Source organism: Esox lucius, chromosome 17 (genome assembly GCF_011004845.1).
Source record: "Esox lucius isolate fEsoLuc1 chromosome 17, fEsoLuc1.pri, whole genome shotgun sequence".
Lineage (NCBI taxonomy): Eukaryota > Metazoa > Chordata > Actinopteri > Esociformes > Esocidae > Esox > Esox lucius.
In genome coordinates, this window is record NC_047585.1 from 16,519,985 (window position 1) to 16,544,877 (window position 24,893).

Sequence of the window (24,893 nt, forward strand, 5' to 3'; positions counted from 1 at the left end):
GTCTCCCTCTGTCTGTCTCCCTCCCTCCCTCCCTCCCTCCCTCTGTCTGTCTCCCTCTGTCTGTCTCCCTCCCTCCGTCCGTCCGTCCGTCTCCCTCCCTCCCTCCCTCCCTCCGTCCGTCCGTCCGTCCGTCCGTCCGTCCGTCTGTCTGTCTCCCTCTCTCTGTCTGCCTCCCTCTCTCTGTCTGTCTCCCTCCCTCCCTCCCTCCGTCCGTCCGTCCGTCCGTCTGTCCGTCTGTCTGTCTGTCTGTCTGTCTGTCTGTCTCCCTCTGTCTGTCTCCCTCCCTCGGCCTGTCTGCCTCCCTCCCTCGGCCTGTCTGTCTGCCTCCCTCCCTCCCTCCCTCCCTCGGCCTGTCTGTCTGTCTCCCTCCCTCCCTCGGCCTGTCTGTCTGTCTCCCTCCCTCCCTCGGCCTGTCTGTCTGTCTCCCTCCCTCCCTCGGCCTGTATCCCTCGGTCTGTCTGTCTGCCTCCCTCCCTCGGCCTGTATCCCTCCCTCCCTCCCTCCCTCGGCCTGTCTCCCTCCCTCCCTCCCTCGGCCTGTATCCCTCGGCCTGTCTGTCTCCCTCCCTCCCTCGGCCTGTATCCCTCGGCCTGTCTGTCTCCCTCCCTCCCTCGGCCTGTATCCCTCGGTCTGTCTCCCTCCCTCCCTCCCTCGGCCTGTCTCCCTCCCTCCCTCCCTCGGCCTGTCTCCCTCCCTCCCTCCCTCGGCCTGTCTCCCTCCCTCCCTCCCTCGGCCTGTCTCCCTCCCTCCCTCCCTCGGCCTGTCTCCCTCCCTCCCTCCCTCGGCCTGTCTCCCTCCCTCCCTCCCTCGGCCTGTATCCCTCGGCCTGTCTCCCTCCCTCCCTCGGCCTGTCTCCCTCCCTCCCTCCCTCGGCCTGTCTCCCTCCCTCCCTCCCTCGGCCTGTCTCCCTCCCTCCCTCCCTCGGCCTGTCTCCCTCCCTCCCTCCCTCGGCCTGTCTGTCTGTCTCCCTCCCTCGGCCTGTCTGTCTGTCTCCCTCCCTCCCTCCCTCGGCCTGTCTGTCTGTCTCCCTCCCTCGCCTGTCTGTCTCCCTCCCTCCCTCGGCCTGTCTGTCTCCCTCCCTCGGCCTGTCTCCCTCTCTGTCTCCCTCCCTCCCTCGGCCTGTCTGTCTCCCTCCCTCGGCCTGTCTCGGCCTGTCTCCCTCCCTCCCTCTGCCTGTCTCCCTCCCTGTCTGTATCCTTCGGTCTGACCCTCCCTCCCTCCCTCGGCCTGTCTCCCTCCCTCCCTCGGCCTGTCTGTCTGTCTCCCTCCCTCCCTCGGCCTGTCTGTCGGTCTCCCTCCCTCCCTCGGCCTGTCTGTCGGTCTCCCTCCCTCCCTCGGCCTGTCTGTCTGTCTCCCTCCCTCCCTCGGCCTGTCTGTCTGTCTGTCTCCCTCCCTCCCTCCCTCCCTCGGCCTGTCTGTCTGTCTGTCTCCCTCCCTCCCTCCCTCCCTCGGCCTGTCTGTCTGTCTGTCTGTCTGTCTCCCTCCCTCCCTCGGCCTGTCTGTCTGTCTGTCTGTCTCCCTCCCTCCCTCCCTCGGCCTGTCTGTCTGTCTCCCTCCCTCCCTCCCTCGGCCTGTCTGTCTGTCTGTCTCCCTCCCTCCCTCCCTCCCTCGGCCTGTCTCTGTCTGTCTCCCTCCCTCCCTCCCTCGGCCTGTCTGTCTGTCTCCCTCCCTCCCTCCCTCGGCCTGTCTGTCTGTCTGTCTCCCTCCCTCCCTCCCTCCCTCGGCCTGTCTCTGTCTGTCTCCCTCCCTCCCTCCCTCGGCCTGTCTCCCTTTCTCTTTCCCTCCCTCCCTCCCTCGGCCTGTCTCCCTCCCTCCCTCCCTCGGCCTGTCTCCCTCCCTCCCTCCCTCGGCCTGTCTGTCTGTCTCCCTCCCTCCCTCGGCCTGTATCCCTCGGCCTGTCTCCCTCCCTCCCTCCCTCGGCCTGTCTCCCTCCCTCCCTCCCTCCCTCGGCCTGTCTCCCTCCCTCCCTCCCTCCCTCCCTCGGCCTGTCTGTCTCCCTCCCTCCCTCCCTCGGCCTGTCTGTCTGTCTCCCTCCCTCGGCCTGTCTGTCTGTCTCCCTCCCTCCCTCGGCCTGTCTGTCTGTCTCCCTCCCTCCCTCCCTCGGCCTGTCTGTCTGTCTTTCTCTTTCCCTCCCTCCCTCCCTCCCTCGGCCTGTCTGTCTGTCTCCCTCCCTCGGCCTGTATCCCTCGGCCTGTGTCTGTCTGTCTGTCTGTCTCCCTCCCTCCCTCCCTCGGCCTGTCTGTCTGTCTGTCTCCCTCCCTCGGCCTGTCTGTCTGTCTCCCTGCCTCCCTCGGCCTGTATCCCTCGGCCTGTCTGTCTGTCTGTCTGTCTGTCTCCCTCCCTCCCTCCCTCCCTCCCTCCCTCCCTCGGCCTGTCTGTCTGTCTCCCTCCCTCCCTCCCTCGGCCTGTCTGTCTGTCTTTCTCTTTCCCTCCCTCCCTCCCTCCCTCGGCCTGTCTGTCTGTCTCCCTCCCTCGGCCTGTATCCCTCGGCCTGTCTGTCTGTCTGTCTGTCTCCCTCCCTCCCTCCCTCGGCCTGTCTGTCTGTCTCCCTCCCTCCCTCGGCCTGTCTGTCTGTCTGTCTCCCTCCCTCGGCCTGTCTGTCTGTCTCCCTCCCTCCCTCGGCCTGTATCCCTCGGCCTGTCTGTCTGTCTGTCTGTCTGTCTCCCTCCCTCCCTCCCTCCCTCCCTCCCTCCCTCCCTCGGCCTGTCTGTCTGTCTCCCTCCCTCCCTCCCTCGGCCTGTCTGTCTGTCTCCCTCCCTCCCTCCCTCGGCCTGTCTGTCTGTCTCCCTCCCTCCCTCCCTCGGCCTGTCTGTCTGTCTGTCTCCCTCCCTCGGCCTGTCTGTCTGTCTCCCTCCCTCCCTCGGCCTGTATCCCTCGGCCTGTCTGTCTGTCTGTCTGTCTCCCTCCCTCCCTCCCTCCCTCCCTCCCTCCCTCCCTCCCTCCCTCCCTCCCTCGGCCTGTCTGTCTGTCTCCCTCCCTCCCTCCCTCCCTCGGCCTGTCTGTCTGTCTCCCTCCCTCCCTCCCTCCCTCGGCCTGTCTGTCTGTCTGTCTCCCTCCCTCCCTCCCTCGGCCTGTCTGTCTGTCTTTCTCCTTCCCTCCCTCCCTCCCTCGGCCTGTCTGTCTGTCTGTCTCCCTCCCTCCCTCCCTCGGCCTGTCTCTGTCTCCCTCCCTCCCTCGGCCTGTCTCTCTCCCTCCCTCGGCCTGTATCCCTCGGTCTGTCTGTCTCCCTCCCTCGGTCTGTCTGCCTCCCTCCCTCCCTCCCTCGGTCTCCCTCGGCCTATCTCTCTCCCTCCCTCTGCCTGTATCCCTCGGTCGGTCTGCCTCCCTCCCTCCCTCGGTCGGTCGGTCTGCCTCCCTCCCTCCCTCCCTCGGTCTGCCTCCCTCCCTCGGCCTGTATCCCTCCCTCCCTCGGCCTGTATCCCTCCCTCCCTCGGTCTGTATCCCTCCCTCGGTCTGTATCCCTCCTCTCCGGGGCTCAGCCGCTGGGCTTGCCACCAACATGATTAACTGGCTCATCTTGTCAACAGAGTGAAAAACAGACATTCATCGCGCTGCGCAGCTCTCCCTCCCTAGGCTAGCTCCTCCGGCTGGAGATTAAACAAAGCAATATCTCCATTGCTCCAAGGGACAGACAGAGAGAAGTTAAACCTCTAGGGCTTGGAGTTTGGAAACAGGGAGGACTTGGTCTCTGAGGCGAGTTTGGAAGCGGGGAGGACTTGGTCTCTGAGGCAAGTCTTTATAAAGCCGGGAGGACTTGGTCTCTAATGAGTTTGGAAGCCGGGAGGACTCTGTCTCTAGTGAGTTTGGAAGAAAGAAGTTCGAAGCTGAGCTCTCGTTGTCCCGCTCTTTCTCTCTGCTCCCAAACAGCTAATGCTTTAAATGAAAAACAATTGTTTGTATAAGGTTTCCCTCTGAGCATGTGTGCTGTTTGTGAACATACTGGAATGTATCTGTCCACTGCCAGCCAATCCCATAGGTGAATACTGGACAGGACTGTTGTCTGTGTACCCCAGTACTCTGCATCGGATCACTTCCCTGCAAAATACTGTCAGTTGTATTCGTAATCTATATTGGTGGTTCTTAAAGCTCTCCTGGGAACCTCATCCGTGTCAGTTTTGTTGCAGCCCTCAACGAGTTTATCTGAATCAATCAACCAAGGTCTTAATAATTTGATTCAGGTGCGCTACGTCAGGGCCACATCTAATGTATGGAATGGATGGGGGTCCCCAGGAGAGTTTCGGGAACCCAAACGTTCGCCCATTATCTCCCATAACCGGTTCTGCCTGTAATTGGAAGGAAGGATGAAACAATGGATCTGGAAGTCTTTAGGAACCGTAGTCTCTGCCAGCAACTCTTACATAAATGACCATAGAATAACTATGTTTTTCCACTTCTGCCCCTTCTGCTTTTCCTGTCTAGGGAAAGCCGGCGTCCTGAAGTGCCTGTTGGATATTCACAAGGTCTTCCGGGAGAACGAGCCGGCCTATATACTGAACGACCTCTACATCACGGATTACTGTGTGTGGATCCAGAGGGTCAAGTAAGTCCGCCTTGACTCATTGACGACAGTCAACCCTCACACCCCACCCCCTGGGCCTGTCCTATATAAGTGTCTGTACGCTCTGGCTGTGCTTCACCACGACGCGCTGGAGGTGACGATTAGGCCGGTCATTTTGTCACACCGCAACCACTGTACTGACGGGCGTTGTGCGACGCAGCCTCCCCCATCGGGGCCATCTGAGAGCCCTGGTACCGACGACCTCAGTGCCGCGGCGGTTGTCCCTGTGAATCGTGTAGGAACTGAGGCTTTTCGGGAACAGTAGGTGAATGAGAGGAAGCTGACGGACAGTCCACCGAGCAGAGAGCGCACGTGTCTGCCTGGAGAGAGTCTTCCCTAATTGCGCTGCTCTTCCTCGCCGTGTACAGCGTTTTTATTATTTATTTTTTTGCTTTGTATTACACGTTTAAATCTGAGCCTGCGAGCATATTATTCCGTAATGAGCTCTGTTTTACTCTTGGCCGGGATTCAGCGAAGTGGTGCGCTCGTCTGGAAAAAGCCCCTGTTGAAAAATGTGCTCCTGATGTTGTAGGCCCAGTGCCCAGATGCAGACACGATAAATGCTCTGCTGGGAGTTTGATGGAGCATTCTCTGCTTTTCATTTTGCCAGCAAAGTCTCATTCTCTCTGGAAAAGAAAACGCCTCGACGGCCAATTAATAATAGATGTGTAAAAATCAATGGAGGAGATCGGAGCTGGAGTCCCTGTCGGTTGGTCTGTTCTGCTGCAGCCGTCAAAGGGAAGACTGAGTACAAAGAGTCTTGGTCCTTGGTGCTCTCGTTCTCTCTCTCGCTCTCTCGCTCTCTCTCGCGCTCTCTTTGTCTCTGTCTGTCTCACGATTTGTCTTTGTCTCTTGCTTGCCTTTTCTCTGTCTCATTCTCTCTCGTGCACGCTTTTTCCGGCTTTCTCACCCGGCTTTCTCTCTGAATCCCACGTGTGCTCGTTTTCTCTCTGTCTGCCTCGCATGTTTTTTTTTTTGCTATCTCTCTTTTCTGTCTCGCGCCCGCTTTTCCCGTTTCCCCTGGGGCGTGCTTAGTCTCCGCCTCCCTCTCGCGCTTTTCCCTCCCGCTTTCGCCGTCCCTCTGTCGGGCCTGCTCCCGGAGCTGCGGAGGAGGAGCTCTGTCACGTCACTGGAAAGCTCAATCCGTCTCGCCTCGGCCCGAGGAGATGAAACGGCAGGGGGGCGTCCGAGGTCGAGTGCTTTCCCCTCCGCCCCCCTCTCCTCCCACTCCGCCGAGCTAAATGTCCGCTTGACCTACAGCGGGCCGGCTTCCACTGGCCGCTGCGCTCATCAGGCCCGAGGTGATTGCGCCTCACGCTCACCATGCTGACCTGTGATTGAATTGTCATGTTTCCCTTTCATCTGAAGTTTCTTCAGTCGATAAAGCCATTCCTTCATTTTTAACTTTCTGCTCTGAGACGGGGCTCGTACCAGTTGGGAGGCGGGGGGGGGGGGGGGGGGGGGGGGGGGGGCGTGCGTACAGAGAGACCGGGTGGCTGACTCTCCTGCTGTAGCAGCTGTCTCGGAGCTACTAGCTGGGACTACCTCCAGAGCCCGGGTGTTCTTTTGTCTCGCCGTGAATCTAATCCGGGGTCGGCATCCCCTACCTGTTCCCGCGGACCTCGTCGTGCTGAGTGTGGAACGAAGAGCCCCCTCCACCCCCTCGCCAGGAAAATCGGCGGAAAAAAAAGGCCAGCTGTCGGCTTGCCAAGCTCGTAGGCGGGCGGGTGGGCGACACTGCGGCGGCAGCCAGCTCACAGGCAACGGCACTCCGGTTATCATGTGCGCTTTGTTATGGTGGCATTTTGTGTCTCCGACGGGTCTGATGACAGATTGTGTAAGCATTGTGCTCCTCACCGCGAGACATCCCCACCCCCCCACCGAGGATTTGTCATCCCTGCTAAGTGAGTTGTCGGCCTCTCCCCGCGAGGCCTGCGGTAAGATGTAATCTATACTCCCCGAGTCCCGTCAAGTTCTCCCCGCGGTCCGCGCCATCAGCCGCTCGTGATGGACACGGCGATTAATGAACGCTCTGCTTGGCGGTTTGATTTACACTGTCTGGTGCACATGATCTCCTGGTCCCTCCCACTCTGGAGACATTGCTCGAAAATTTACAGCGTCGTAAAGACCTCATGCTGATTTAGACTCCAGTCGAGCCCTCTCCCTTCACAGACGCACGCACGCACACACACGTGCACACACACACGTGCACACAAAAGAAATAAAGAGTTTACCAAAAGTAGGGTAATTAAATGTTCCTTAAATAGTTGTAAGATTAACCAGGGAAATGTTGTCGTTGGCAGATAGCTTTGTATCATCAGGTACTTTGCAGATTCCTTAAAACAAGCTGCCACTTGAAAACAAATGAAAACGACTCTCTTCCATTTGTTTCACTGGATGGTTTTGTTGTCGCTCTGATTGCCAAACCCCTGTAGTGTTGGTAGACTGAAACGAAAACCCAGTCCTCATTTTCGGGCTTTCTGTTCTCTCATCGAAAGGCTTGGAAGGAGTCCAATGTAGATTGACTGTGGCCCGTCCAACAAAGCCCATAAGATGGGTGTTGTGTTACTGTATCTCCGTTAAATCAGCGGGCCTCTAACTTCCCCTTCCTCTGTCAGCACTCCCCTTGTCCTCCCCCCCTCACCCGTTGTCTGCTGCACAATCAATTAATTGGGTCAATTAAATTCCGGAGTAAAAACCATAGCAACCTGTGAGTTTCCGTCTTACGGGTTCATTAGTCTGTTGAGGATGAAACGGGGATCTTTTTTTCTGTTTGTTCATTCTTTCTTTCACTCGCTGCCATGCATCCATTCAGCCTGCACTCACTGTGTGTGTGTGTGTGTGTGTGTGTGTGTGTGAGACAATTCCCAAAGGAAAGCTCTGCTCTCCGCTCCCTCAGGGGGAACACCGGCTGCCTGCAGGGATAAACAGCTGTTGCCATTTCAAGCCCCTCTCCCTTTGGGTCAAGGGGGAGTTGGTGTGGGTCGGTTGGGCTTCATGGGAGGGGGTGGGGAAATCGTAGGTTGTCCGTTAGTTTTCTACTGACGCCTCAGGGACTGTCAGCTCCGAGGTCTAGTACAGAGGTGTGCGGTTGCACCCTGGTTATTTTAGGAACGGTACATTGCCCCTGGAGTCATTTCTCGGAATGTGTATGTAACTCAAGTCAGAACTTCAGCTTTTCGTAACATACAGTTTGGCGTGGTTTGGCAGTACGGACGGTTATTTAAGTCAGAAACACTGGAATGCGAGCGAGCACTTGGGATAAATGTTGTCCCACCCCGCCAAGAATGTCAGTTCTATTGTCTGGTTGTAATCCTCATTCAGCCGCTGGGGTGGTCCAGGCAGGCGCATGTCATCTGTCCGGAGCCTCTCATGGCTCCCGTGTTCCAGTAATTGAGAGATTTTCCTATCTGCTCCCGAGACGGCAGATCCTCCTTGTGTCCCGTAGGCTAAACAAAGCCAAGACTGTCTCACAGCTAACGGGGAGAAGTGCTACAGATTTCCACTCTGCATGACGCCCAGCTTTTGTGTACTTACACAGGCAGCCCACGGTGCGAACACACAGACACACACACAGACACACACAGGAAAACTGGGCCGTTCTCCTGCATCAGTGGTACATGAGTAATGAATGGTGCTGCCTTGCGTGAGGCAACCTTCTCTCCTTGTTTCTGTTTTGAAAATCCCGGCTAAATGAGGCTCTTCAACTAGCTACCCGCTCTCTTAAATACCCTTTGCTTTAGTCGCAACATTATTGAGAGAGAGTTTGAAATTAAATCCAGAAATGCATACATTGAAATGTTTCAGCAAAACATAAATGTTAAGGGCCTCAGTCAGATTTCTGAATTGACCTTGAGGAAGCAAAGTTTTGGCTGACAAAAACATTGAGTTGGCCTTCCCTGAGACCGTGTAGTCGCATACATGTCAAAAAATTGGTGATGACATTGCAGTAATGTAAGCATGTTTCTATACAAGAGCTCTATACTTTCTAGGTGACTTCCTCAGACCAGAATTCCCATGTGGGATTTCTGTCAGCGGTCTGGTGAAATCAGCAGGGAGGTAAAGGGAACAGCATAAAACACCACAGAAAGGCTGGGGGGGAAGTGGCTGTTTAACTGGCCCAATGTTACTCCAAACACCGCTTTACATAGCCTACTGGCGCACATTCCCCTGACTGCTAACAATCAAACTGAGTCAGAAAATCCAAGCGTCCGTCTTTCAGCCTTGAAAAACTCGCTTGTCACAAGCAACCGCTGTCTACACTGAGGCCTGGAGATTGTTGAACGGCTCTGATACGGACTACAGATGGGGAAACAGTGCCTGGCTGTCAGTCCGCCACAGCTAAATACCGTCCACGTCCTTGACAGCCTTGTCGGTGTGACACCAATGTGTGGATCCGCGATGGTCTAAGATCTCCAGCAGGTAGCAGGCGGTCTAATTAATTCCGCGTGGTGTTCCTTCTCCCCCGCCACCCCCCTGTTCCCGGGCTCCATCCAACTTCTCTCATCTGACAGATGGAATCGTCTTTGTCTCGATGGAAGTTTTCCGACCTCGAAAAGCCGCCCCTCAGCTAATGAAGGCAGTCCTCCCACAACAGTGGAGTAGTAATGACTGAACTGCGTACAACATTATTCCCTCCCTCCAAAAAAAAAGAATCTGCCTTTGTGTTTGCTGCAAGTGGGGGGGGGGGCATGTTTGGGGGCAAGTGTGTAGCCTCTCCGATGCTAACTCAATAATGACTTCCCACGGGGGGAAATGAATAAGCACAGGGGGGCGGAGGAGGGCTTCTGCTTTGAAGCGGCGCTGGAGACTCCAGCCGGAGCCTGGTCCACCGGAGTCTCGGCTCCAGCTCAGCTGTTTTACCGAGCCGGCGGCTACAGTCTCCATGCGAAGTCTCGATCTGCGCTCGCGGTGCGGCCGAGTATTCATGCCTAGCCGCCCTTTATCGTTACTCAGTGTCACAGGACTTGTTCTGCTTTTCATCGGTTGATTGGGCTTGAGTCCTGCATCTGTCGCGTTTTGTTTTCATGCCTCTCTTTTCACGTACTGTTACTCCCCCTGTTTGGTTGGTTATTTTATCAGCGTAGAAGAGCGGCGTCTGCTTTGATAAAGAACGATGGACTGCTAGCCAGATAATCTGTTTAAACAGTCTCTCCCAAGGTCCTAAATGACTACACATTCCTCTACTGACTGTGTGAATGGGGGTTTTCTTGGTTTTTATGGCTCATTAAAGCTTTGCTGTCTTGGCTGTCAGTGGTGGGTTAATTGGACCGGGAGGACGGGGGGGGGTCTCGGTGTGGCCGTGTCTGACCACCTGCAGCTGTGGACGGCTGTGTGACGACGGCAAACCCGTGCTTTATCCCTCCCTGAACGGATCTGGCCCGAGCCGCGCGGGAGGCTGACCCCAAAGAGGTCAGCTGGCAATCACCATAGCAATTAAGGCGGACTGGGCTGCAGCATTAAAGAATGGCAGCCACTTGTTGTCCCCGTTTTTCAGTGACACTCCTTGTTTTTGGTGGCATTTTCCTGCAGATATCTTTGGTTAGCCCACCGAAAGGAAAGGACTTACTCTATAATTAAATGACAGCTCATATTTCAGTAATAAGGCAATGTAGTCTTGTCAGAATTGGCTGTAATAAAAGGATGTATCTTTCTCTAGGAAATGTGCCTGCTTCTGTTAAGTTTTTGTAAGAAGTGTCCTTCAGCGATGCTTTGTGTACCTTGATAATTCTCTTTTCCCAAACAGGTGAATTGGAAATGACTAAGCGTAGAAGGAAAAACGTGCCCTTGGTTTTCCGCTTGGATGTACTTTGATACATTTTGAGAAATATGTCAGTGTGAAAATATCCATTCTCTGAGTTTGAATCTGTTCAGTGGGCTCTGCTTTGGACTTTTTTGACCTGACATTTGACCCAGTAAATGTTGACTGTCCATTTGACTGTTATCATGTCCATTTGACACTTGTGCTCCATCCATCCCTGGAATGTATTCTCTCAGTGATCTTTAGATTTTCGGTTTCTTTTTTTCCGCCAACAGTGTGAATTGGGTGCAGAATGTGAATGAAGATGGCAGCTAACAGTTTGAATGATTTATTGTATTATTTTGAAGTACCACTCCAGTGGTTTGCCTCTCGAATATATATCTGTCTGGATGCCACTGTCTGGGACACATAGGAGAAACATTTCTTACAGAATGCCAACATTCCTATGAAAAACAATCCCTTCTTGCAGTTGATAAATTCCACACTATCTTTCCAGAGGAATGGGTATTACTAAAACACAGCATGTCTTAATTGGTCATCTGTTTTGGAAAATTAGCACTTATGCTCCCATTTACTTGAACAGTCCATTCTTGACAGATTCCTCAGAATGCCTGGCTCTCGTCCTTCCCGAGTGCAGTAGGTCTGTGCTGTACAAGTTGCAGCCGTCTAAAGTATTGTGTCAGTCTGTCAGTGTTTGGGGGTAGGGTAGGAGATGGGGTGGCGGGGGGGTCCTGTATCACTGTTATCGGCATCGTTCTCTTATCACCTCCTGCAGGGAGAGCTTCAGCGGGAGACACGAGGGGCAGAACCAGCATATCAGACGAAATCATCTTCCTCCATTATTAAACATGATTTCCATATTTCATTTAGCTCATGTTTCTGTGAATCGCTGTCTACTTAGCATTCAGATGAGGCCGGGATGTGGGTAATGGATATTAGATTTGTAGATTGAGATCTTGTCATGGATTATTTCCTTTTTTTTGTAGTCTGTGCCGTTGAACATACAGAATAGTCCTGATACCCACTTATCAGTGGCGTTCAACAAGTACCTCTTAATAGTTTGTTGTTTTGGGGTCGAGGTTTTAAGTTCGAAATGAGAAACTGATCCATCTTTGCTGTACTTGCCTGACTGTCTTGCGTCTCTGCTTTCTCTGTCGCCGTCAGGTCCAAGAAGGTGACGGCACTGAGCGATACCCTGCTGAAAGCTCCCCTTCGGAAAAGAGACCTGGAGCTGGACTTGGAGGCACTGGAGGCGGCAGCAGCACTGGTGGAGGAGGAGGAGGGAGGGAAAGGCACACGCAAAACTCCTCAGTCGCCAAGAGAAGAGGAGTCTGACAGCGCTGACAGCGGCAGCGACTCCTCGGAAGAGAGTGAGGACTCGGAGGCTGAAGGGCAGGACTGTGCTGACAGAACGGTGGAAGGAGGAGGACAGCGTGCCAGCCCCATCCAGCCCACCCCTCCCTCCCCCCAGTCCCCAGGCAAGGGGAAGCCCGGCCCCCCCTCTTCCGCCGCTCCTGGTCCATGCCAGCTGATCCAGGAACTGGGAGAGCGGGTGGAGGAGGGGTTGTGGATCTCTGCACAGCCCCAGGGCAACAGGCATTCCAGGAGCTGCGACCTGGGAGAGGCAGAGAGAGGCTGTTCACGCCCCAGGACGACCATGGCCACTGACCACATAGGGTCCTTCCTGGAGCTGAGCCCCCGCAGAAACCCTCTGCTGATCGTCCAAACGGATACCGGGGATGATCTTGACGAGGACGATGTTGAGGCAGACTAGTAGCAGATGGACAAATGTTTAACATTACATACCACCGGGATGCTGACGCTTCATCGCCCCCAATCAACGGTGTCTTCTGTACATTTATTTTAGTATTTTCTAACTATGTTTAAACAAATGTTTGTTTTTTTCCTGTTTAGATAATAAAGTGACTGTATGTTGTTTAGTTTTTTTGTTCATCTGTTGCCTTAATGTAGGCTTCTTTCTAAGCATTGTGAAAATGAAATGCATGTAGTAGATTTTACTATGCAAATGGCTTCCATTTCATCCAGGGAATGCAGCCATTGCATTTGTCTGCAGGCTGTTCGTCTAGCACATGCATTTCATGTACAACCATTTCCTCCCACGAAAGGGGAAAAAAGGGTGGCTGTTGGGAGATAAGAAACTGGACACACTCCAACAGGAAATGTCAGCTGCCACTTCAGAATTTCTCTCGAGACAGACTTTTCATGTAAAAAAACACTTACTTCCTAGTCAGCATTGGTACACGTTTTACCCTGCAGGCGCAAATATTTGTTTAACTCCTGGGTGTTCCCATTGTTGCGGTCTTATTTTTGGATGTGAGGGAAATTCTGGTTAAGGCACTTCCTGAGTATTTGTCATTGCTCATTCTAGTATCAGTTAGCTGCTGGGGTACTTTGAAAGGAACAAGAGTGCTCATTTTTTGCTCCGCGAACCCACCGCCGTGCTGTACGCCCCTGCCTACGCTCCACATTGATTAGACTGGTGGAGATTGGCGTCTGAACAGGAAAGGACAGCGCTGTACAGGAGGAGTGATTGATTCGTCTGGCATGAGTGGAGGAGAGCCGTAGACACGGCTCAATATTGTCAGCTGCCTGTGTCCCGCGGGCGACAAGAGAAAACAAACAGGCACTTCAGGCAGATAGATGAGGGCTCTTTGTGGAGCTGAGCACGGGAACTGTTTGAGAGAAAACAGCGCCTTGAGCCAGAGTAAAGATGTAGGTGCAGAGAGCAGACAAAGACAAACCTCCGGTCTCTACACACCGACACACATAAAGGAACTGCTTTGTAGCTCTAATACACAAGTACAAGTTTCGCTATGATGTACCGAATGCTAAGCTCTGTGCCAGCAGCACCAGGGAAGGACATGAAATTGAACTCTCCGGGGAGGCGTGTTGTCCGCTACCTGCTTTGAAAGGAGACTTCACCAGGTGCGTTCTCGGTAGACCTCAAAATAAAGCTGAGCGCGATCGTGCGTCGTCGCAACTCGCGGTTGATCGTCCGCGCATCGTTCACTCCGGCTATATGAACGCCGGAGACGGGCTCGGGAGACGGGAGTGATGGCCTCTTAGGTGGGTGGTCTCTGCGGTATCGGGTTACGGAGATGGATGGCGTCATTAAGCGGGTACCGCAAAGACGCGGCTGCTCGGGGCCTAATCATCAGTGTGACCGGGGCGAGGCGGCGCAGCGTGAGACTGGCCCATTTAAAGCCTCCGTTCTGGGGACTGAGTGGCCCTGCGGCAGCCACCGGCCACGGGGGATTTCATATTGATTAAGTGACACTGGGTTCCATAGCCGTTTTTCATCTTAAAGTGGCCTCCGTATCGCCCATTACCGCAGCCTCCTCGAAGCTCGACGGGAGGACCACAGCCGAGCTCTGCGGCTCTGCCCGTGCTTCTGTAATTAATTCCGCTCACAGAGGAACATTTTTCAATGGCGGTTTAACTAATGCGCCTTTATAAATTATACAACGCGTTTATTTTTGGAATGCATATGCCGTGTCTCGACTGAGATTTGATGAATAGTCCCGATTCGCGGCGGCGTGCTTGCCCCTGACCCCGCAGTGATTACTCTCAGGTCGAGGTTTAATGACAGACAGCTCCCTGCCAGGTATCTGCCCATCTCTGCTGAAGATCGGAAGAGAGGGTCAGATTAGAGCTGTCGGCCAGTGGTTCTCAAACCTATAGGAGATCTCAAGGATGACGGATGTCTCTTGGGACGAAGACCCAAGGGCAGTATAGTCACAGTATGTCCTCTCCCATTCACACAGAGCTGCGGATCTTGGTTGATACTAATAGAAAACCCAATCTGGACTCCCTTCCTAGAGGCAAAGTGATTCCGGCGCTTGAGAAGATTAATAGCCCTCGAGAAGAAATGAATGGTCTCCCGGGCTTGACTCCCACAATGGATCTGGGAATAGAATGTGTCTTGCGCTCCCTCTTTCTCAAGCGGCTTGTGTGGCGCGGGCAGACCGCTCTGTTTCTCTCTTTACGGTCCCAGAGTTCCAGATCACCAGAGGGAAACCAGGTGTCCAGGCCGCCAGCTCATTTTGGCATGCTTTGTGAGCCTTTGTCGTATCACGACTTACTCCAGCAGATGTGAATTCGGTTTGAGAAGTGAGGTGTTGACGTACTCTCCCCGGCTGTCTGGCTGACTGTCTGTTTCTCACAGCCGCTCTGTAAACTTTCTAGATGGTTTTCACGGTGATACTAGTTGGCTGTACTTCCGCGTTCATATGTTCTATAAACTTATATACTGTAGCGCAGAACTGTTGTCCTCCTGTGACAATCGTGTGTGTGTGTGTGTGTGTGTGTGTGTGTGTGTGTGTGTGTGTGTGTGTGTGTGTGTGTGTGTGTGTGTGTGCGCGCATTGTTAGGGTCAGTAACCACTCGTCCACCACAGCGCTGCCTCACTGATTCACTGTAATTGGTGTGAGCAATGTCTGTTAAATCACTACCCACTCAGTGAATTTGTGCTATCAGACCACTTAATGCAGCACATTACCTCTGCCTGGTGTGTGTAGTCTGCCTGTATGTGCACAAGCACAGATTCGCACTTCTCCATCATGATTATACCTCTTCATGGCATTAAACACTGTCTGTCTCCTCCTTTCTGATCAGATTTTCAATTTCACATGAAATGTTCACATTAGATAGGTTTTTCACATTTTGGAGTTGATTTGATGTCCCTGTTTAGATGTCCAAAACAATGATGTGATAATCTTACTGCGGTTTAGAATGTAAGAAAATACTTTAGCGTGTCAAATTGCCGGTTCACATTGTATTTTTGTCACGTGTGGAAATGTGGTTTTACAGAACTAGATTTTTTCGATTTTAGGTTTCTTACCCTGAAAGTAGGATATGGATCAAGAGAAATGAATCCATGGTTCAGTTTTATTTTTTTTTTAAACAGATGTTACAAACTTCAGCTAACTTTAGCTACAGTCTGAACAACATTTGTTGAAGGAATGTCTGTTGAGAGAATGTCTCTTAATTTTTTTCGGAGCTGTATATACATACACAAACACACGTGTGTGTGTGTGGGTTAGGTCTTACTGAACGAATGGGGACCAAATGTCCCAATGAGTAGAGTAAAACCAGAAAAAATTTACCTCATTGGGACCTTTTGCCGGTCCCCGTGAGGCGAAAGTCAAATTCCGGCTCAGGGTTTAGGTTTAGGGTCAAACTTACAATTGATTTTATAGTTAGAATTGGGGTTTCTTTAAGGTCCAGGCGTTGTTGGTTACGTTTAGGGTTAAGGTTAGGCATTACATATAGGTAAAGTTTAGGCATAAATGTTACTTTATTGAGGTTAGGGTTAGGGTTAGGTTAAGGTTAGGGTTAGGTTTAGGGCAAGGGAGCATGCAATTTCTATTTTCTGGTCCCCATGAGGGTAGCTGTACAAACTTGTGTGTGTGTGTGTGTGTATATATATATATATATATATATATATATATATATATATATATATATATATATATATATATATATATATATATATATATATATATATATATATATATATATATATATATATATATATATATATATATATATATATATATATATATATATATATATATATATATATACAAACTTTGGCTTGGCACGTGCCATGCCCCACTAACCGAGTACGGGACCATGTTGTATTTTTTACATCAACTTCATCTCTGGAGTGTTTAGAGTGTTGCCTCAGTCAATATCATAATCCTTTTTGTTCCTATTCCAAGTTCTTAGTCAGTTCATAGATGGTGATGATGGACTGCGTACGTTATCTTAAAAACCCAAATCCTTTATTTGTTTTTGTGCTTTAAACAGCTGTCAAACATGATTAAAGTGTCACCATAAGAGTGCAGGAGGGAGCCAATGAGAGTTGGGGCCTATTGTGGGAGTTAAAAACAACAATGCTGCTTTGACATTCCCACTCTGTTCCTCCCTCTAGTCTTTTCCTGATCTCCTTTTTTTCTAATGGAACAGAGTACTTTTTATAAGTCCTGGAATGAACTAGCACTGGAACAAGTAAACCAGCTACAGGCCTTGTAGTGTTTGTGAGCTCTAGGTGCATCAGTTTGTTCTAAGCATGAGTGGTGGGTTAGCAATGGTCATAAAGGAGATAAGGTGTTTCAACTCATTTTTATTGTTTGTCAAAGCAAAAGCATTGCAGAGCAGGAGGCTTGCATGTCATCCTTCCTTAGAGGCATGAACCATAGCAGGGACTTTGTTTTGTGGTAGGCGTGTCCAGGGGACGCTGACCTCTGGCCTCTCTCTGAAATGCCCTTTTCTTCACTGCCCTCCGCTCTGCGCTTAACACAGACCTGCCCGCACTCTAACGATGCCTCACGGATGTTAGCATGTAGCTAACGGGCCAGGATCAAAGGCTCTCTGCACATACTTCTGTGCACTCGGCAGACGAGGTCCCCTGACGCTTTAAAGGCAGGCTTTTGGCATTGCTGAAGGAATCTACACACAGGCTACACCCTCTGTAAATCGGCACTCCAGTCTAAAGGGCTCCTGCTCCTGACATGAGCTCTAAGCAAACAACTGCATGGGCTTTCGCCTCCAATAACAATCCACATTTGATTTAACATGGCCCAGAGTGCAGTGTCTCTGTCTCCCTTTCTGAGCTCAGTCTGTTTCTGCTTTTGTAAGTCTTTTTCTCCTACTCTGTTTGTCTGTCCCTTGTTAGTCTCTCCTTTTCTCTCCCGGTATTCATCTCTTTCAGTGGCTCCATTCGTGTAAGGCTCTTTCTCAATGTCTTTCACTCCTTGTGTCTCACCAGGTGTCTGTCCTTCTCAAACTCTCCTTGTCTCTCACTCCCTCTGTCCCACATTGTGCTATGATCCAGGCTGCCTCAAGCCTACAGCTTTCAATGGTCCCCCTCCTCCCGGTACACATCACAAGTGTGGCCCTTGCCGTGGCCCCCTGGGATGCCATGTATGAAAGCAGATCCCATTACGTGTCGCTATGCCGAGCCTGTCAGCCTGTCACCAAGGAGGGCGCCCTCTGTGATTCAATCGCTCTTAGCACTAAGAGGTGTAGATTACATCTGCATAGCACACAGAGCGAGCCTCTGAGCCTACCCACAGAAGCAGAGAGCAGGCCAAGAGGTTTAAATAGGGGGAGAGGGAGAGAGAGAGAGAGCAAGAGATGGGGAAAGAGGTTTAAATGAAGAGAGCGGTCAGAGGAAGAGGTTTAAATGGAGAGAGAGAAAAATGAGGGGAAATGGTTTTAACATAGAGGGATGGAGAAGAGGTTCAAACGGAGAGAGGAAGAGGTTCAAACGGAGAGAGGAAGAGGTTTAAATGGAGAGGAAGAGGTTTAAATGGAGAGAGCGAGGGTGGGGGGGTTTAGACAGAGGGAGGAGTTGCCGGAGGGACCAGTAGATTTCCGCCAGCCTGGTATGTCATTAGAGCGTGTCACAGGGCTGTCAGAGCCTCGCGCTTCCTGTTTTTTAAGGGGGCCCCGCGGACCTCTGGATACTCATCAAAGGATTAGGCCTGGAGCGATATGAGGCGTGCGGAGTAAGCGTGTTAGAAGAAAGACAGGAATGACAAGATGTCACCACTTTAAGGAGTCCGTATGGTATAGCGCAGGCTTCTGTTCCTCTGTGTACGGTACTGATCGTCTGCTCTGGTGACTGGCAGTCGGTGCAATTTTCCTGACATCACAGCGATGGAATACCCATGCAGTAAGCTAATGGTGTTTGAGCTTCATTGTGTCACGCCCCAGAAAGTGTGTCAGATCAGATGAGGTGCAGAGCACTAATGGGTAATAAAACGGCTCTGCTCACTGTAGGAGCTTCACTGGGGGGGAGGAGCTTTGGGCCAACAAGCTCTAATGCAACTCAACGATAAGGTCAGTGAATTTATCAGTCTTCCGGGGAGGCCGTGGACCTCCGGACCTCCAGTAAGTGTCTGCTGGGACTGACCTTTAGATAGGCCGCTCCCTGGCCCTTGCTGATAATTAAATTGGTCTGTGTGTCATGAACTTCCCTGGTGGGGCAGTTCCATGTCTGCATCCCCCGCTCAGACTATTGCACGGTGGCGTCGGGGGAAACAATAGCTCAAAAACGCTTCTTGCCGGTCAGTGTCATCTAGCGCAGCTGATAGAGGTTTTTGAGAGGGATACAGTGTTAGAGATCCATAGCGGAGGTAGTGATTACACAGGACACCAGAGAGGCCGGTCCATGAGATGGGAGTTAGGCAGGCGCCGCTGAACACGGCTGCCTTGGACCAGGTCTCTTCACTCAGGATGGGGAGGGATTTTGAACCGGGGCTGAAGGTTCATGTTGCGCTCCTAATACATGCCATCCCCAAGCGTGTAACCATAACATGCACTAATCTCTCCGACACAAAATCAATGACGCGCCCGCCCGCGCACCATTCATCTCTCGTGGCGGTCGGCCGTGGGGCTCCCGGTGTTGTAGTCCGGGGGAAAACCCCAGCAACCTCACATCTGTGCAGCGTTAGGATTGCTCCCAGATTTATTGGTGTCTAAGAAGCGCGAACGAGTAATCGCACACACTTTCTTCCCCCAGAAAAGCCACACGGGGTAGGGCATGCATACACATTCTCCAGACATTATGGAGCTTTTTGGAAATGTGGAGCAGGCACAGAGGTTGGGAGAACTTTCAACCGTTACCCGAAATACACAACACAGTTGCTGTGTCGTTGCACAGCGAACGGCTTCAACACACTTGTTCAAAGACGGCTGATCCATGTTGTGTGGCTGCTGACTGGGGGAGTCTGAGATATCGTGTAACATTGGTATTATGCAGGTCTACATGTGTTAAGGGTTTAAGACTTGAACAACCACGGACTGTTAGAAGTCCAGCTTTTGGCTGACTGCAGGGAGAAAATCCATCATAGCATGGTTTTCTGAACTATTCGGTGAGAGAGTCCGGTGGATTTTAGTGCCAGAAGTCCAAGTCGAAAGGCTCTAATCGCGAACAGGACATTCTATCACTGTGTTGAACAACTGCAAGGCATGTTGTCACCTGCCACATGTTGGGAACGTTAATTCCACGCAGCACCAATATTTACATTCTGAGGGTTGTAATTGTATGGGGTTGTCATGCTGCTCATAACTTCCCTTGGCTCATGTTGTACTGTGAAAACACTTGCTCCAGGGGACATACCACGTCTCTCTGTGACTCCCTTGTCCCCTGGGTTGTGTCCAAATAGGGATGATAAGACGTTCAGAGTTGGATTTGCTGTTCACATTGTATAAATACTGTTTGCATAACTGGAATTACAATGGAAAAGTTTTGGTCCCTAGTTTTTCTTTTAGTTAGAGAGGGATTATCGTTACCTACAGTCGGTTCATTGCCTCAACTATCCTTTTACTTCTCCTGTGGTGTAAAAGACTTTCCCAGTATGTTTAGAAGTCAGTGGTTGTGAATAAAATCCATAAGTCAGTAGACCTAACATCCAACTTGGAAGTGAGTGGTCATGACAATACAACTCAGAAGTCAGTGGTGGTGACATACATCTCAATCATTAAAATGTATTTATAAAGCCCTTTTTACATCAGCAGTTGTCACAAAGTGCTTTTACAAAACACCCAGCCTGAAATCTCAAGGAGCAAGCAACAACAGGAAATACTCCCTAAAGGGGACTGAAATCTAGGAAGAAACGTAGAGAGGAACCTGGCTTGCAGGGGTGACCAGTCCTCTTATGGTTGTGCCGGGTATACGTTTTAAGAATCCTCAGAAGTCAGTGGTCGTTACATACAACTTGTGAATTGTGTCATGTACCAGGCACGCATATAGCAGCAATCATGTCCCCACACATAGAAGAGTGCATGGTTTCACCCCAGGCAAGGAAATCCAGGTGAATTAACAAGTTGTTGAGAAATTGATGTGTGGATAATTTTGCAGTCACATGTGACCTTTGTAAATGCAACCACTCAAAGTCGCAGGTGGTGTTTCACTGACTGTCAAATGAACTCCCGCGAGCCCACAATGCACTGCAACCCACTGCAATGCTACAGGGGCTCATTCCTTTCATTGTGTAAAGCTGAGTAATACATAGCAACATGGATTTTATGGATTCAAAATGGAAATACTGTCCAAGGAGCGCTAGATCTGAACTTGAAATGTCTACTGGGTTGTTTGAGAGTGGTACATTTACTCAGTCATTTTATTAATAAGAAAAGACTAACTCCCAAGAATTCTTGTCCCATTTGGTATGCGGCTGTGGTGTTCGTTGTGAACAGTCTGTGGAAATGCTTCTCACAAGCTTTTCTGAAGCGTTTTCATTGGCTGTGTGCCGCTGTGGAGAATACCTAGATCCTAACAGTGCTCCTTTTGAGATTTTCTTTCAATAAAAGCTCAGTGTCTGTTAAAGCTACATGCAAAGTCAGCCTTACGCATCACATATCGTTTCTGTTGAACAAAGGTCCTTACACTGTATTCGAAGAGTGGATGCTCAGTTATTTTGACCCATCTTCTTCACATCCCTCCTCCTAATACCCCGGCAGAATGTCCTTCCGTCTCTTCATCCCCTCACCATCTCCTGCTGACACACTCTGTCGATCCTCATTTCCTGCCAGCTCTCCTCTTGGATACCCTTCCTCTTTCATCTGCCTCATACTCCAGAGTCTCTTTGCATGTCACACTCATCGCGTCCATTATCATAGGAATCGAATGCTGCTTGAATCTCTTCGTAACGTAGCCCAAGGGCGTCTGAATCGAGTGTGAAGACTTCATAAAGGTCATTTGCTCCACCCTGCTGGATGGTGATGGATGTCTTGTCCGATTGCTCGATCTGGCTGTCCTTTAGGGAGACACATCCCTTGGCGCTGGGTAAGAAGTGGAGTGTTTCGTTTCAGAGGCCAGCCAGACAGACGTTCCTAGCCAGAAGCTAACAGCAGAGATGGGTAAAGGGAGAAACCGATCGAGAGGGAGACTGATAAAGAGAGCGTGATAGAGAGGGTCATGAAAAGAAAAAGAATTATATAGAGAGAGAGATGGGAACAGAGCATGGAAAAGGTAAAGAGCAAGATAGAAATTCACCCATGAGGTCCCAGGGTGGAATGGTGGGTTACCTTCTCAGGGCTTTCAGAAACAGTTCACAAGATGAAAAAAAAAAAGAATGTATTGATTGCTGGATGGATCGTTCTGCATCAGCCAACTCTCTAATCTGACAAATTGACTGCATATGCAGCATTGTGTGTGAGCAAACAGCTGGATCCAGTCTAACACCATAAACACTATACATACTTGGCTGAGACTTCTCCCTGGGGACACTCAATTCCTGTTTAAGAAAATTGCAGTAAAACTTCCGTCTTCCTCCCACCGCTTGGCCAGGGACAAGTTGATGCACGCACACTGAAGATGACATCTGTCTACGGTTGACATTTTGGTCTAAAATATGTCCCCTTCCAGGCTCACTTGTCACATATTTGTGAAAATGCAATTAGATGATGCGGAGAAACCTGGTTGAAATCTATGTATGGTGACATGCCATTTACTAAATAGGGTTGTCGTTTCAAATGATTAAATGGACTCTGTATGAAACCTGTACAATAGTATAACAACCCTTTACCAAAGAGTGACTTCGTTACAATACATCACAACGGTCAATTTTAATTTGACCTCTTAGTCGGAGGTAGTCGGACAACTTCTGCTGTTTCTAGAAAATGCATTGTGTGCAGCCGCACATTCGCCTGTATTGGGGCCCCATGAAGTGAAAGCCATCAAAATTCCACTTCCACCGCAATTTAATTAAAGCCAATATGCTGATGAGTAAATTATTTAATACCAGCCCAAGCTTTTCCTAACGTTCCCCAGTCTTGTATTGATCACTTTCTCTGCCGTGAATATATTGAAGTAGTGAGGGCACACTGGAATGAGAGTGTGTGGCGTGTTTTTAACGTATGAGATGTATGCTCTGCCGTTACATCGCACCCTTGGGAATACGCTGTCATTATTATTATCTGTGCAGCATGGAACTGTAGGATAGCAGATGGGATAAAAGGGAGGACCAAAGCATTCCTTCTGTATGTATCTGCCTGTCAGCGTCACCACACATTGCTACCACATCGTAGCATTACAAGATCACTGATAAATACATATGTGTGCTTTCTGCTGTGAAATGTATCAATTTCATAGCGTTGGATTTCATTCATGCTCACCTTGGTATTGCTTTTGTCAGTAGGCCTGTGAAGAACAACATTTGAATCAGTCATGTGTAGAACAAAAATGTCAGTGTATAAAACAGGATAAGACAATCAGTTCACAGGTTGCTGGGTTCTATAGTAACTTATGTTTAGTAACTTACACATTCTGTAGATTTGTCCATGAGGGTTTTACATTTTATAACCTACTTTGTTTCTGTTTTTATTCAACATTTTGTTTTATTGCATATTGCACATGGTGTTTTTTGAGTCAAGTCACAGATGCAAATTGACTGGCCGGTTAACATGTATTTGCTTTGTTTTTAAATGCGTCTGGACACAGCACTAGCTATTTGTTTGACTTGGCTGCTGGTTCCTGATCTTTTGACAACCTTATTTGAGGAGTTGATGGAAGCGTGAAAGAAATATGAGATTAACAGGAGAGGACTTCAGCAGTGTTGAGGTAGAAAACCCTCCATAAGGACAGCAGGCCACTATTCTGACATTTGTGTGGAATCTGAGGACTCACCCAAGTGCCACAAAGAAGGGAAAAGAAGTCTAGCAACAGAAAGATGATTTCCAGACCTGCCCCTTACAAAACCAATCCGACTACATCACCATCATCTACCCTCTTCTGACCACCTCCCATTCAGGTCATCTCCCTATTTAGCGAATGCAGCCGTTGAAGGCTGTTCCGTTATGTTGTTATTATATTGCTTCTTTTTTTGTAGCTCTGTGATTCTATGAAAAGCAGTACAGAAGTTCTTGAAATGTTTATTGTTAACAAAATGTGCAAAGCAGTTACTGAATTAGTTATTGACCACATGGCCAGTGACTGTGGTGTCAGATTTCCTGGGCAGACTAGTGACTGGGGTGTTGGGTTTTCTGGGCAGTCTAGTGACTGGGGTATCAGATTTCCTGGGCAGTCTAGTGACTGGGGTATCAGATTTAGGATTAATCCTTGTCCTGGACCTGGAAGCAAATGTAATGGAAATTTGAATATAATTTAATGACAAAACTTTTGGTGTAATATTGTCAATACTGTTGATATTTATTGATACGGTGAACACTGTAAACACTGCTAAATTATGGATCCTCACCTCACATGTTGCTTCAGTACATATTCTGTGGATTTCACTATATACTATTGTGTTGTTATTACTGATCCTCTGTATGACAGTATTTTTGTTGTTACTATTTCATGCATTGTTAAGAATCATTCTGGGGTCAACATTTTTTGTGTAGGTGTAGCCTCCTGCAAAAGAGTATATTATGACAATGCATTTGACTTTGACTGTACGATCACCAGTCTGTGTGTAAATAACACTTTGCAAATATAAAACTGTCACATAAACAGGATATAAATAAATGGATAGAGGGTAAAATACAGTGGATATAAAAAGTATACACACCCCTGTTAAAATGCCAGGTTTTTGTGATGTAAAAGAATGAGACAAAAATAAATCATGTCAGATCTTTTTTGAAACCAAGGTTGAACTTTCAGGCCATAATTCCAAAAGGTATGTTTGGTGCAAAAACAACACTGCACATCAACCAAAGAACACCATACCCACAGTGAAGCATGGTGGTGGCAGCATGATGCTTTGGGGCTGTTTTTCTTCAGCTGGAACCGGGGCCTTAGTCAGGGTGGAGGGAATTATGGACAGTTCCACATACCAGGCAATTTTGGCACAAAACCTTCAGGCGTCCGTTAGAAAGCTGAAGATGAAGTTCACCTTTCAGCACAAAGCACACATCCGAATGCACAAAATCACAAAATCATGGCTTCACCAGAAGAAGATTAATGTTTTGGAATGGCCCAGCCAGAGCCCAGACCTGAATCCAATTGAACATCTGTGGGGTGATCTGAAGAGGGCTGACAGATTTGTAGCTCTTTTGCAAAGAAGAGTAGGCAAATATTGCCACGTCAGGATGTGCCATGCTAATAGACTCCTACCCAAAAAGATTGAATGCTGTAATGAAATCAAAAGGTGCTTCAACAAAGTAGTTTAAGGGTGTGCACACTTATGCAACCAGGTTATCATGAGTTTTTTATTTTCCCCCCTATAAGATTTCAGTTTGTTTTTCAATTGAATTGTTTACTTTATATATCACATTAAAGGTGGAAAAAGTTCTGACATGATTTATCTTTGTGTCATTCTTTTACATCACAAGAACCTGCCATTTTAACAGGGGTGTGTAGACTTTTTATATACAGTGTATGTGCATTTGTGTTGAGCATTGCTGTATGAGTATGAGATTGAGTGGGTGCAAAATGGCCCTAAGGTGCAGATCAGAGTGCAGTGGAGGTTAGCCTGGGGGGTGTATTTTTTTTCCTGTCTGTCCTGGTTGTGTTGCTCCTGAACTGTCTCTGTCTGCTAGATGGGAGCAGACAGAAAAGCCTGTGGTTCCGTGTCCCCTGTGTTGGCCAGACAATGCCTG

At 49.9% G+C, this 24,893-nt stretch overlaps 1 protein-coding gene across 2 annotated transcripts in view; it reads left to right on the forward strand.

Annotated features, from left to right (window-relative positions):
- shq1 (SHQ1, H/ACA ribonucleoprotein assembly factor) overlaps positions 1–12,259 on the forward strand; it is a 40,874-nt gene extending 28,615 nt beyond the window's left edge. For both annotated transcript variants that reach the window (XM_010902771.5, XM_010902770.5), the window contains exons 11-12: positions 4,420–4,540; positions 11,484–12,259. In XM_010902771.5, the coding sequence (XP_010901073.4) occupies positions 4,420–4,540; positions 11,484–12,093 (731 nt within the window). In that variant the 3' untranslated portion in view covers positions 12,094–12,259. The remainder of the gene's footprint in view (positions 1–4,419; positions 4,541–11,483) is intronic.
- The last annotated feature ends 12,634 nt before the right edge of the window (positions 12,260–24,893 follow it).